We start from the raw sequence: 14792 nt of genomic DNA on the forward strand, positions 1-14792 counted from the left end.
TGTCTATTGAGATGATCATGTGATTGTTGTTTTTAATTCATTTATGTTGTGAATCACATTTATTGATGTGGATATGGTAAACCATTCCTGCATCCTTGGTATGAAACCCACTTGATCATGGTGGATTATCTTTTTGATATGTTGTTGGATTTGGTTAGTTAATATTTTGTTAAGGATTTTTACATCTATGTTCACCAGGAATATTGGTCTGTAGTTTTCTTTTTTTGGTATGTCCTTTCCTGGTTTTGATATTAGGGTGACACTGGCTTCACAGAATGATTAAGGGAGGATTCCCTCTTTTTCTCCATGTGGAATAGTGTCAGTAGGATTGGTACCAACTCTTCTTTGAATGTCTGGTAGAATGTTTTTGTTGGTAATTTTTTTTTTTTTTTTTTTTTTGAGACGGAGTCTGGCTCTGTCGCCTAGGCTGGAGTGCAGTGGCGCAATCTCCGCTCACTGCAAGCTCCGCCTCCCGGGTTCACGCCATTCTTCTGCCTCAGCCTCCCGAGTAGCTGGGACTACAGGCGCCCACAACCGCGCCCGGCTAATTTTTTGTATTTTTAGTAGAGACGGGGTTTCACCGTGGTCTCGATCTCCTGACCTTGTGATCCGCCCGCCTCGGCCTCCCAAAGTGCTGGGATTACAGGCGTGAGCCACCGCGCCCGGCCTTTTGTTGGTAATTTTTAAAATTATCATTTCAATCTCACTGCTCGTTATTGGTCTGTTCAGGGTATCTAATTCTTCCTGATTTAAGCTAGGAGGATTGTATATTTCCAGGAATTTGTCTGTCTCCTCTAGGTCTTCTAGTTTATGCATGTAAAGGTGTTCATAGTAGCCTTGAATGATCTGTATTTCTGTGGTGTCAGTTGCAATATCTCCCCTTTTGTTTCTAATTGAATTTATTTGGATTTTCTCTCTTCTTTTCTTGGTTAATCTTGCTGATGGTCTATCAATTTTATTTATCTTTTCAAAGAACCAACTTTTTGTTTCATTTTTCTTTTTTCTTTTTGTTTGTTTCAATTTCATTCAGTTCTGCTCTGATCTTGGTTATTTCTTTTCTTCTGCTTGGTTTGAGTTTGGTGTGTTCTTGCTTCTCTAGTTCCTTGAGGTGTGACCTTAGATTGTCTATTTGTGCTCTTTCAGACTTTTTGATGTAGGCATTTAGGGCTACAAACTTTCCTCTTAGCCGCCTTTGCTGTATCCCAGAGGTTTTGATAGGTTGTGTCACTGTTGTCGTTCAGTTCTAAAAATTTTTAAATTTCCATCATGATTTCATTGTTGACCCAATAATCATTCAGGAGCAGGTTATTTAATTTCCATGTATTTGCATGGTTTTGAGTATTCCTTTTGGAGTTGATTTCCAGTTTTATTCCACTGTGGTCTGAAAGAGTGCTTATATAATTTCAATTTTCTTAAATTTATTGAGACTTGTTTTGTGGCCTATCACATGGTCTATCTTGGAGAAAGTTCCATGCACTGATGAATAGAAAGTATATTCCGCAGTTGTTGGGTAGAATGTTCTGTAAATATCTGTAAGTCCATTTGTTCCAAGGTATGGTTTAAATCCATTGTTTCTTTGTTGACTTTTTGTCTTGATGACCTGTCTAGTGCTGTCAGTGGAGTATTGAAGCCCCCACTATTATTGTGTTGGTGTCTATCTCATTTCTTAGGTCCAGTAGTAATTGTTTGATACATTTGGGAGCTCCAATGTTAGCTGCATATATATTTAGGATTGTGATATTTTCCTGTTGGACAAGGCCTTTTATCATTATATAATCTCCCTCTTTGTCTTTCTAAACTGCTATTGCTTTAAAGTTTGTTTTGTCTGACATAAGAATAGCTACTCCTGCTCGCTTTTGGTGTTCATTTGCATGGAATGAATGACTCTAATATTTTGAGACTAGTTTTCACTCAGATCTTTGTATAACAGTATCAGTCTTTATAAATACTACCATGTGATAGATTTTTTTATAGGCTTCATTTTTTAGAGCAGGTCATGGAAAAATTGAGTGGAAAGTACAGTTTCGCATATATGCACAGCCTCCCCAACCATCAACACCACCCCCACCAGAGAGTGGTACATTTGTTATAATTGGTGAACCTACACTGACACACCATTATCACCCACAGCCCAGAGTTTACACTAGGGTTCTCTCTTGATGTTGCACATTCTGTGGATTTGGACAAATGTACAATGACGTGTATCCAACATTGTGGAATCATACGGAAGAGTTTAACTGCCCTAAAACTCCCGAGTTTCACCTTTTCATCCTTTCTTGCCCCCATCCCCTAGCAACCGCTGATCTTTTTACTGTCTCCATAGCTTTGTCTTTTCCAGAATGTCATATAGTAGGTATCATAATATGTAACCTTTTCAGATTGGTTTCTTTCACCTGGTAAAATGTGTTTAAGTTCCCTCCATGTCTTTTCATGGCTTAATAGCTCATTTCTTTTTAGTGCTGAATAATATTTAATTGTATGAATGTACCACAGCTGATTTATCCATTCACTGTGTGATTGATTTTTGATATGGATTCTAATTTGTTAGGGGGATGGATCTATATATTTTTCTTTTTAGAGGCAGGGTCTTGCTATGTTGCCTAGGCTACTAGGGTACAGTGGCTATTTACAGGTGTGATCATAGCACACAGCAGCCTCAAACTCCTGGGCTCAAGTGATCCCCCTTCTCACCCTCCTAAGCAGCTGGGACTACAGATGTATGCCGCAGTGTCTGGCTGGGGTCTATATAATATACATTTCCTTTATTCTACCCTCAAACCCATTCAATTGCCTAATAGAGACCCTGCAGGCAGAAGACTCTCAATAAATCCTAGTAAAATTCCTAGTCAGTCTGCCAACAACCTACATACTCAGGTGTACTTCTGATATCTTGGATGCATTTTTGTGTTTACATTGTGTGTTGTTCCTTACAAGTCTCTGATGGTGTGTGCACACCTCACCGGAGCCAAAAAAATCCTGTGCAAAGTGAAAAACAGCAATGTACTGCCCCTCTTACCACTGTCTTCTTCTGTATCCATTCCTTATCTCGTTCTAATTTCTTCCTACGACGAACAACACGTTGAGGCTTTTGGACTTTTTTTGTCTTATGCTTCTCAGGTGTTGGTTCGGTCATTAAACGAAATGTGAAAGTGGTCATCTCTGTTACCTTTTGAGCTGCCATTCAATTCAATGATTGCATCGAATAAGATTTTGGTGGGAAAGAGAAAGGAAACTTAGATCTGTCTCTCTCAAGGTGTCAAAGGGAGTTTGAGGGTTTGGGAGATCTGCCATTTTTCCCCAGTAAGGAAGGCTGTCGGGTAGTGGGAAGATTAAGGCCTTTGAAGAGAGAAATCTTGGGGCTGACATTCCAGCTCACTCTGTTTGGTCACACATTCACTCAACATGTACTTATCAAGTGCCTAGTGCATGTCAGCCCAGTGCTGGATGCCTGATATGGCAGTGACAGTCAACCTGTACAAATGTGGGGGTATGAGTGGGTGACGCAGTCATATGCCAACTACAACGTAATGAGAGGAGCACTCACCCAGCGAATGGTGTGGCTGCTAATTGAAAAAACAGGTGAAAGTCAGGAAGTCATCAAAAAAAGGTAAAACGGAAATGTATATTAACATGTCATTTCAAAGGTAAGACAAAGTACAGGTCTGATGAATGGGCTCTGTGATCATTTTTGCTCAAATCACACCAATAATTGATTGACTGAGACAGAATGTTGCTCTGTTGCCCAGGCTGGAGTGCAGTGGCAAGATCTTGGCTCACTGCAACCTCTGCCTCCTGGGTTCAAGCAATTCTTGTGCCTCAGCTGGGATTGCAGGTGTGTGCCACTACACCTGGCTAATGTAGAGACGAGGTTTTGCCATGTTGGCCAGGCTGGTCTCAAACTCCTGGCCTCAAAGGATTATCCTGTCTCAGCTGCCCAAAGTGTTGGGATTATGGGCATGAGGTACCACACCTGGCTGAGTTTTTTTTTTTTTGAGATGGAGTCTCGCTCTGTTCCCCAGGCTGGAGTGCAGTGGCCTGATCTCTGCTCACTGCAAGCTCCGCCTCCCGGGTTCACGCCATTCTCCTGCCTCAGTCTCCCAAATAGCTGGGACTACAGGCGCCCGCCACCATGCCTGACTAATTTTTTGTATTTTCAGTAGAGACGGGGTTTCACCGTGTTAGCCAGGATGGTCTCGATCTCCTGACCTCGTGATCCGCCCGCCTCAGCCTCCCAAAGTGCTGCGATTACAAGTGTGAGCCACCGCGCCCGGCTGAGTTTTGTTTTTTAAAGCATTCAACTTAGTTTTCATTTCTTAGCAACAAGTTTCTTTTTATATTCCTTTTGTCCATTTTTTGACAATTGAATTTTGGAACTAAACTAGTAAGAATAACTGAAAAACAAACCTAGTGTCTTTTGACAAGTGCTCAACACAACAGTGGGAGCTGAGTGGTTGGAGCTGTGGTGAAGGGCTTCTAGCTGTGTTATCAGCCAACATGTTCTTGGTGGGAGTGAGGATCCCCAGCTCACTGCTTAACGGGGAGGTCAGTTAGGAGAGTGCTGTGTGTCCCGCCATTGAGGTCAATACAGGCTTCCATGAGAGCTCATGGGAGGGAACTTAACCAGGCTTTGAAGCTGAGAAGATTTCCACCTCCAGTGGAAGGTAAATCTGTAGCATGCAACGGAGGAATCTCAGCATAAGCACTGTATGGTTGGAAGCTGGAGTGGGGATGGGTTAGTGGTGACACAGGATTCAGGAGAGGCAGGCAGGGCCCGCAGCAGCTATTCCTTAAGAGTGAGGTCAGGGGCATGAATTGGTACTGGGGTAAAAGTACTCTATTGAGAGGGAATCAGGCTGAGACAAGGCTCAGCAAGAAAAAGTACCATGATTGATTAGCTACGTCTCCCATGAATATGGCTGTCATTTTCGTGTTAATTGGGTCCAGTCACCTGGAAGATATTCCATTTTGTAGTTTTGAATGAAGATAGCTTAGTCCCTTCACTGAAGCCTTCCATGATTAGATCCATGAAGCTGATAACTTCCATGATTTGCAAATCTTAATAACTGCACACCAAATGCCTTTAGTCTCTTGGTAAAGGAGCTATTTGTTTTCCAATTTTTGCACTAATATTCCTTTCCTGGAGTACCCCACTCCCCCAAATATGTGTTAGATCCCTTACTGTGTGGTCCCACAGTGTCCCCTTCCCATCATAGGGCCTAACCATTCTATATGGTAATTCCCTACTTTCTTGTCTATCCTTCCAAAAATAGACCAATGAAGCCTGAGAAGCTCACTCTTCCTGGAGCATTCTCTTTCAAAGGAGCTCTGATCTGAGAACCAGAAAACACAGTTGCCCTGGAGAGCATCCTTTTTGGGAAGTAAGACAGTCCACACCACTGAAATGCCAAGGTGACTCGCTCTGTGTTCGGATCCCCCACCTGCCCCTGCCACCAAGAGAGAAACTCACCGGGGCCCTAGACTCTGTCTGTCATGCTCAGTATTTCATCCCTGGCAGCCAGGACCACATTAGCCCTGTGGGCACTGAAGTGAGTGAATGAGCCCTTCCACCTTCTTTACAGTACAGCAGAAGGGGAGAGGTGGTGGGATGCAGACAGGAGAGCCAGCACCTGGTGGAAAATGGTGGCGTGGTGCCTACCTTCACGTCTCCTCTTAATCCATAAGATTGTTTCCTTGAACTTTTCGTAATTTTTCTTCAACCTAAAAGTAAAGTGCATCATCTTTAAAAGCCAAGACTAAATTCACACATACACGCCATTACACACAGTGCAAACAGTACTGAAATCTGTGGAGTCTCTTGCGCAGGTGGAAATGGGGACAATGGCTTTGCTTTCTAGGCCAGTTTTCTTCGAGTCAATGCCCAGGAGCAAAGGGATGGTGCCTGATATCCACTTAGTGCTTCCCTTGTGGTCTGACCCACACCCAGAGCATGAGGCTGAACCCTGAACCCTTCAAAACAAATTCAACAAGGGGAACCTTGGGGGCCGCTGACAGGGCAGGGAGGTCCAAATGCAAGTATGGCCCTGTGAGTTAACTCACACAGCTGGATTTGATTTTCTGCAGCTTGTCTGTATTCCAGTGAAACCCAGAACCATCTGAAACCCCTTTGCATTAGTAGGACACTTTCAAATAGCCTTACTCAAAAGGACTTATCATGAAAGCCACACAAGTCACAGCTCTTCAATGTGATCAAGCCCTTTTCTCCCTCTCATGTCAACACACAGAGTGAGTCATCCTGGCATTTCAGTGGCGTGGACTGTTTTCCTTCCAAATAAGGGTGCTCTCCAGGGCAGCTGTGTTTTCTAGTTCTTAGATCAGAGTCCCTTTGAAAGGGAATGTGCCAGAAGGACTGAGCTTCCCAGGCTTAATTGGATCTGAAAAGGAGGCCTTTGCCATTGCAGATTTTAAATCCTTAGATCAGTTTCCTTGAAGAGGGCATACTAATTTAGCCCAGAGTAACTCCAGGAAGCAAATATCCTTTGCTGGAAAGGGCTGCACTGTTACCTAGCACAGAGCAATAGTTCCCTTATTCGTACCCTAGAAGCAATAGGGAAATTTGAGAATGAGTCCATGGCCCATTTGTACCAAATGTTATTCATTTATAATGCAAGGACTTTTAATGGAATTGAAGTAGTTACCTAGCCTATTGGCATCTGTGAAAAAATAAGGACCAAGAAATGGGTGGAGTGGGGGCCTATCCTTTAGGCTCAGAACAAGATTCCAAACACAGATAAGAGTTAAACTCCAGTGAGGGGATCTAGCCAGAGGCACCCAAATCCCTTTTGGGAAGACTGGCTGTTCCTCTCTTGTTTTTTTGCCCACCTTTCCAAGCGAGTGGAATCCCCATCAGCTGGCTCTTCAATACCAGAGACTGGGGTACACTCTACTGTATCCCTAGGGCCTAGATTAGCACATAATAGGTGCACATGAAGTATCTGTTGAAAGCAATCAGGTTAGAATCAGCCTTTGACACAGGCGTAAATGGGAAGAGAGGGAGGAAATGGCACAGAGGCAGTGGGATAATGTGTAGAGATATTATTTGGTGTTTGTTTTTGCTGATCCAAAAGCTTGGGAGTTCTTTGTGTTTTTGCCTTCCCATTTCCCAGAGAAGCCTTGGGGATCTCTTGCCCCATGTCTCTACTGAGTCCATAGTGGAAGTTGCTGGTAGTCAATCTCTTCCTGACTTTTGTGAACACCTGAACTTGCCCACGTGATAGGTAGGGCACCTTGTTTCACACAGCCTGTCCCTGGTGCCACTGCTGGACAGTCTGCAACAGACCCATGGGGGCACAAACACATACCTGGCTCTCCAGGTTTCTGACAGTGGATAAAGGAAAGAGCAGGCTTCCATGCTGAGAGCATGCCTGCACCACAGGCTGGGTGTATGTATGACATAGTTTGGCTGTGTCCCCACCCAAATCTTATCTTGAATTCCTATGTGTGGAGAAAGGAACCCAGTGGGAGGTAACTGAACCATGGGGGCATCTTTTCTATGCTGTTCTTGTGATAGTGAAAAAGTCTCATGAGATCTGACTGTTATTGAATTTCCCTGTACAAGCTCTCTTCTCTTGTCTGCCACCATGTGAGATGTGCTTTTCACTTTCCACCATGATTCTGAGCCCTCCCCAGCCATGTGGAACTGTAAGTCCATTAAATCTCTTTCTTTTGTAAATTACCCAGTCTTGGGCATGTCTTTATCAGCAGTGTGAAAACAGACAAATACAGTAAATTGGTACTAGTAGAGTGGGGTGCTGCTCAAAGATACCTGAAAATGTGGAAGTGACTTTGGAACTAGGTAACAGGCAGGAGTTGGAACAATTTGGAGGCCTCAGAAGAAGACAGGAAAATGTGGGAAAGTTTGGAACTTCCTAGAGACTTGTCAAATGACTTTGCCCACAATGCTGACAAAAAAGTCCAGGCTGAGGTGGTCTCAGATGGAAATGAGGAACTTGTTGGGAACTGGAGCAAAGGTGACCCTTTTATGTTTTAGCAAAGAGATTGGCAGCGTTTTGCCTGTGCCCTAGAGATCTGTGAAACTTTGATCTTGAGGGGGATGATTTAGGGTAGCTGGTGGAAGAAATTTCTAAGAAACAAAGCATTCAAGAGGTGACTTAGGTGCTGTTAAAGGCATTCAGTTTACTAAGGGAAGCAGAGCATAAAAGTTCAGAAAATTTGCAGCCTGACAATGCAATAGAAAAGAAAATTCTATTTTCTGAGAAGAAATTCAAGCCAGCTGCAGGAATTTGCATAAGTAACAAGAAGCCGAATGTTAATCCCCAAGACAATGGGGAAAATGTCTCCAGGGTGTCAGAGGTCTTCACAGCAGCCCCTCTTATCACAGGCCTGAAGGCCTAGGAGGAAAAAATGGTTTCATGGGCCAGGCCCAGGGTCCCCGTGTTGTGTGCAGCCTAGGGACTTGGTGCCTTGCATACCAGCTGCTCCAGCCATGGCTGAAAGGGGCCAACATAGAGCTTGGGCCGTGGCTTCAGAGGGTGCAAACCCCAAGCCTGGACAGCTACCACATGGTGTTGAGCCTGTGAGTGCACAGAAGTGAAGAATTGGGGTTTGGGAACCTCTGCCTAGATTTCAGAGGATGTATGGAAACTTCTGGATGCCTAGGCAGAAGTTTGCTATAGGGGTGGGGTCCTTATGGAGAATCTCTGCTAGTGCGGTGCAGATAGAAAATGTGGGGTCAGATCCTCCACACAGAGTCCCTAATGGGGCACCACCTAGTGGAGCACTACTGACAGCTTGCACTGTGCATTTGGAAAAGCCTCCGACACTCAATGCCAGCCCGTAAAAGCAGCTGGGAGGGAGGCTATACCCTGCAAAGTCACAGGGGCAGAGTTGCCCAAGACCATGGGAACCCACCTCTTCCATTAGTGTGACCTGCATGTGAGACATGGAGCTAAAGGAGATTATTTTGGAACTTTAAGGTTTAATGACTGCCCTATTGGATTTTGAACTTGCATGGGGCCTGTAGCCCCTTCATTTTGGCCAATTTCTCCCAGTTAGAACAGCTGTATTTATCCAATGCCTGTACCCCCATTGTATCTAGGAAGTAACTAACTTGCTTTTGATTTTACAGGCTCATAGGCAGAAGGGACTTGCCTTATCTCAGATGAGACTTTGGACTGTAAACTTTTGAGTTAATGCTGAAATGAGTTAAGACTTTGGGGGACTGTTGGGAATGCATGATTGGTTTTTGAAATGTGAGGATATGAGATTGAGAGGGGCTGGTAGTGGGATGATATGGTTTGGCTGTGTTCCCACCCAAATCTCATCTTGAATTCCCATGTGTTGTGAGAGGGACCCAGTGGGAGGTAATTGAATCATGGGGACAGGCCTTTCCCATTCTGTTCTCGTAATAGTAAGTCAGTCTCATGAGATCTGATGGTTATCATAAGGGGCAGTTTCCCTGAAAAAGCTGTCTTCACTTGTCTGCCACCATGTAAGATGTGCCTTTCACCTTCTGCCATGATTGTGAGGTCTCTTCAGTCACATGAAATTGTAAGTCCATTAAATATCTTTCTTTTGTAAATTGCCCAATCTTGGGTCTTTATCAGCAGCATGAAAATGAACTAATACAGTGTACAAATGGCTGGAACATTTTGTGACCTGGGGCCTTGCCAGCTAGAAAGACCTGGTGCCAGTGACACAGGTCTACAATAACCTTAAAGGGGCCCTGGCCGTAACCCCAGGTTAGTGAAGCTCAAGGCTCTCCCTCCTTCAAGATGCATGGAAAAACATTAGCTCAGCTAGTGTGAAGCCAGGGAATTTGGTGGGCGGTTGCCCCAGGTGACTCCCCGATGTCTTCTCCTTAAGTGCCAGGGGTCTGAACTTTGTTTCCTAGACTTTTGTACAAATTCATGGTCCCTGCAAGCCTTTTCTTGCCCTGAATATCCAGCCTCTGTCACCATCTGCCTTGATCTTATCCTGTACCTCCCATGCTTGCAATGTCCTTGCTCTTGAGTTTGATTTTGGTCTAGCAGCTGGATCATTCTGCACATTTGACCCCTGAATCTTACCCTTTCCCTGTGGTTGACCTGTTTCTGGTCCTGACTTTGCTCTTTTTGTTGATGGCTCAATTTACATTTTCCCTGCTGCCACCTCTGGCATACCCAAATCCACTGACCAATCACTTGGCCTTACCAGTTACTTACATAATTAACAGTTTCCATCTGTTTTCACTTTCCAGTAGCCTAGTTAGGGGAATGTCAAAATCCTCTTCCAGTTCATCGCGAGCAGCCATTTCTTTGATTATTGTTTTAAATACTGTCTGATAGGAGCTGTTCAAAAACTATAAAAGGATCAAAGAATGAAATATTCGGAAAATGGAAATTAACGATTTATTAGTTAATCACTTTTCTGACTCCCAAAGGTACTGTGTGACACTTCAACATATTATTCTAAAAACACAAAAATAGGAACCAGGGGAAGGGGGAGGGAGGGCAACAGAAAGGATAGCTAATGGCTGCTGGGCTTAATACCTAGGTGATGGGCTGATCTGTGCAGCAAACCACCATGGCACACGTTTACCTATGTAACAAACTTGCACATCCTGCACCCTGAATTTAAAAGTTGAAGATAAAAAAACAAAAGGAAAAAGAAAACAGGACCCATAGGATGGTTAGCAAGAATTCTTTTAAAGAGTATTTCCATTATCATACCCTCTTCTTGTTCCTCAATTTCCTTAAAAATTTTTTAAACATCAGTATGCCAAAAAATATTTGGAGAACATACAATTATCTTCTTTTTCCAAATGTGGAGATGGCTATGGAATGTAAAAATGCTTCCATGCTTTAAGAGCATAACAGGTTTTCTGCATTCTACAAATGGCCAAGCTCCCAGTGGTGATTTATTTATTCAATGTGAAGGATGAGTCTTCAGAAAAGTAGCATAGTGCCTCGTGCATCACTGCATTAGGCAGTTTTGCTTTTAAAGATTCTTCCAAAGTAATGACATTACAAGCTGCCTTTTTTTTTTTTTTTTTTTTTTTTTTTTTTTTTTTTTTTTAAGATGGAGTTTCAGTCTGTCACCTAGGCTGGAGTGCAGTGGCACAATCTAGGCTCACTGCAACCTCTGCCTCCCGGGTTCAAGTGATTCTCATGCCTCAGCCTCCTGAATAGCTGGGATCACAGGCGTGTGCTACCATGCCCAGCTAATTTTTGTATCTTTAGTAGAGATGGGATTTCACCATGTTGGCCAGGCTGGTCTTGAACTCCTGGCCTCAAGTGATCTGCCTGCCTCCGTCTCCCAAAGTGCTGGAGTCCCAGCACTTGTCCACAAGCTGCCTTTTTATTTGACCAGTTGGATCATTCTTTCCCATGTCTGTGCTGCTGACCAGGATCGACCCATAGGTGGGTCCTCACCGGAGTTTCTGTTTTGGATCTCTTTTGATGGAAAGTGAAGCAGGCTCCTTAGAGAGGACAGCCAGGGATTGGTCATGTTGCCTATTTGCTCACCAACAGGCTGAGATTGCTGTTGTTCAATGTGTGATCATGGAGAATATACCATTAACTCACTAGCTTCCTATAGCAAGTGAAAGACCAACATATCCGAAGTTGCACATGATCTGGGACAGATGCAAGGATATGGCTTATGGCTGGCCAGTGTTTCTAGGTTGGGGGAAAGCTGGGGTGCTTTAGGTCTGGCTTGCCTGATTCTTAGCCTCTGAGCCCCGTCTCTCTCTATTTCTTGAGTCAGTGCTTCAGGACAGGTTGGGGTGAAGACCTTTGCTGCCCATATTCCTGCCTCTAAATTCCTCATTGTTGACAGTCCCTCCTTTGGGATGAAGTGACTTTCTGTTCACCTAGGCCAGTGATCTATCCCCATTGGGTTTGCATTTTATGTTCTGTTCTTCAGAAAATAGCATCTGTTGTGGTCTGCTGGATGGCCGACCACCTGGGTGGGTTGTACTCTAGACTGTGCCACCCCACTCTATGAAACCAGCATATGTGACATCTTACGGGGTTTACTCCATTTGCTTGCCTAGCCTACAGAATGGAACCATCCCCATCATCGTGGTAGATGTATTTGGCACCTCAGTGATGAGGTCTCCCAAGCCCAGAGACTTCTCCTGGGTTAATATCTGGTTCTTGGAGCCAAAAGAATTTTCACCGCAAGGGTTGTGATGCATAAGTATGTCATTGAAATAAAAAATGAAGGCTGGGCATGGTGGCTCACACCTGTAATCCCAGTACTTTGGGAGGCTGAGGCGAGTGGATCACTTGAGCCCAGGAGTTCAAGACCAGCCTGGGCAACATAGTGAGACGCTGCCTCTATAAGAAAAAAAACAAATCAAGCATGTGATAGTAAATTAGAAATAGCAAATGAATCAAGTTGTCAGAATAACTGAACTATAGGTTGATAGACCCCCTCCAAATAGGAGGGCTTTAGCTTCCTCTCCCCAGTTTGTACCCCTCTGGTTTCTGGTAGTCTCTCAAAATGTGCCTCAGAAGTTTACTTAAACAAGTCTTGCAGCTGCAGATTCTGTGTGGCATTCGCCCCACTGCAGCCACAGGTTCCGCGTGGCATTCGCCCCATTGCAGCTGCAGGTTCCATGTGGCATTCACTCCATTCTTCTTCTCCTGCTCTGACCCACTTGTCCATATCTATCACCTACCATGTTGCTTGCAGATGTGCTGCTTTGCCAAGCTGCATCACTGCCTATCCTGGGAATGCAGTGTCTGTGCCACACGTGCTGCCACAGCACCCTGAGAATTCAATCCTTGGGGAAGAGAGTGGCACAGAGACCAGGGGGAAAGGACTCCTCAGCCCTGGGAGATACTTTTTCACTGGGACTCTGGAGTAGCACTGCTGTGTCTAGAGTTTCACAAGGTGTACCATGACTAGTTTTCGTAAGTGACTTCACACGTTAGTCTTTACACCCTAATCGTAGGGGTCCTATTTCCATCTATGGCATTTAGATAAGAAGATATGGTATCATTCCCTCCAACCATTTTTTTTTTTGGATTCTTCCTTGCTTACCAAAAACTATTCTCCACACTAACTGCAAACCAAGAAAGCTCCTAGGCTCATGTGTAAACACCAGCTAATGCTGGAATGCTTGTACGAGTTGAGGGACACGGGGTTTTGTCTACCTGCAGTAGTCATACAAAAAAATGCCCTGTGATCCTCTCCCCATCTAAGGCTTCAGCTGTATGCTAAGGATTCTATTATGGTTGAATTGTGTTTCCCCACTTCCCTGCCACCCAAATTCGTATGTTGAAGTTCAATACCTTAGACTGTGATCGTTTGGAGATAGGTTCTTCACAGAGGTACTCAAGTTGAAAAGAGGTCCTTAGGGTGGGCTCTAATCCAGTATGACTGGTGTCTTTACAGCAAGGGGAAATGTGGACATAGAGACATGCATGGAGGGAGAATGGGGTGAATAGACGTAGGAGAAGATGGCCATCTACACGTCACGGAGAGAGACCTGGGCCAGATCATTCCCTCACAGCCCTCACAAGGGCCAGATCCTTCCCTCACAGCCCTCACAAGGAACGAACTCTGCTGACACCTTGATTTCAGATTTCGAGTCTCCAGAACTATGAGATAGTAAATTTTGTTGTTCAGGTCACTCAAAGGTGGCACTTTGTTAACAATAGGCCTTAGCAAATGAATACAGATTCCAAATAAAAATCTTTAGCCAAGAGCTTTCTCCCAGGACCTAGATTGTGTATTTCTGGTTTTCAATTGAACTTCATCTGGATATCTTATAGGAACTTAACACTCAGTGTGTACCAAATAGAATTTTCTATCTTACCCTACAAATATACCCCTCTTCTCCTCTTCAGCTTTCCAGCCTATAGAGTAGAAATCCATACCATGTCATGGCAGCTGTGCTGGGCACTGCCCTGAGCTGCCAGGCTTTCCCATGTGTTCATCTGCTACATATTACTAATCTTCCTGCCCTCAGCCTCTCCCCTCCAATTCACCATCCACAAAGCTACCAGAGTGACCTTTAAAAAAGGAAATTTGACCCTGTCCGTGGAGAAAGGACTCAGTATTGTTGGGGGCTTTGGCTAGATCTCCTATGCCATATTGTTTCCCCCAAATAAATTCCACATAGTTTTAAAGAGATCCCTTAGATAGCTAGAGGAGCACATAAATTAATTATAAAAATTATTTTGAGGAGTGAAAAGACCTCTCTACACATGAAACAATACTTAGTAATCAGAAAAGAAAATATAGATACATGCGACTACCTGCACATAAAAAATGACCCTGTCGTGGACAATACCAAGAAGGTTGGAAAACAAAATACAAACTGGAAACAAATTTACATGTATGTCAGAAAAAGAATTAAGTTCTTTCATATATTAAAAGCCCTCACAAATCAGAAAGAAAGAGAAATAAGCAACTTGGTAGAAGAGAAGACAACACCAACTGGCCACTCACAGAGAGACACAAATGTCCAATAATTGTGAAAATGCCTAGCACCTTTCTTAATGGAGGAGATGCAAAAACCAACAATGAGATGCTATTTTCACCCTATCAGATGGGCCAGAATTATGTCCCTTGGTGGTCGAGGATATGATGAAGGAGGCCTTCTCATGCCCTCTAGGTGGGAATAGGAAAATGGTACAACTTAATGGTGGGGAAATTTGTCAATGCTTTTTGAGTTAAAGATGCAGATAGTTCTGGTTCCAGCATCAACTGCTAGAAATTTATTCTTTACATACACTTGCATTTGTATGTAATAATATATGTACAATTCATTGCATTGAATATATATATATATTTATATGTACACACATATACACACACAC

The 14792-nt window shown here is 43.8% G+C and overlaps 1 protein-coding gene across 1 annotated transcript in view; it reads right to left on the reverse strand.

Annotated features, from left to right (window-relative positions):
* ERICH6B (glutamate rich 6B) overlaps positions 1-14792 on the reverse strand; it is a 71961-nt gene that overhangs the window by 15650 nt on the left and 41519 nt on the right. The window contains exons 9-11 of the mRNA XM_050766251.1: positions 10182-10318; positions 5657-5718; positions 3017-3174 (exon numbers count right to left, since the gene is read on the reverse strand). Coding sequence (XP_050622208.1) covers positions 3017-3174; positions 5657-5718; positions 10182-10318 — 357 coding nt within the window. The remainder of the gene's footprint in view (positions 1-3016; positions 3175-5656; positions 5719-10181; positions 10319-14792) is intronic.

The sequence above is a fragment of the Macaca thibetana genome, chromosome 17 (assembly GCF_024542745.1).
Source record: "Macaca thibetana thibetana isolate TM-01 chromosome 17, ASM2454274v1, whole genome shotgun sequence".
NCBI classification, from domain to species: domain Eukaryota; kingdom Metazoa; phylum Chordata; class Mammalia; order Primates; family Cercopithecidae; genus Macaca; species Macaca thibetana.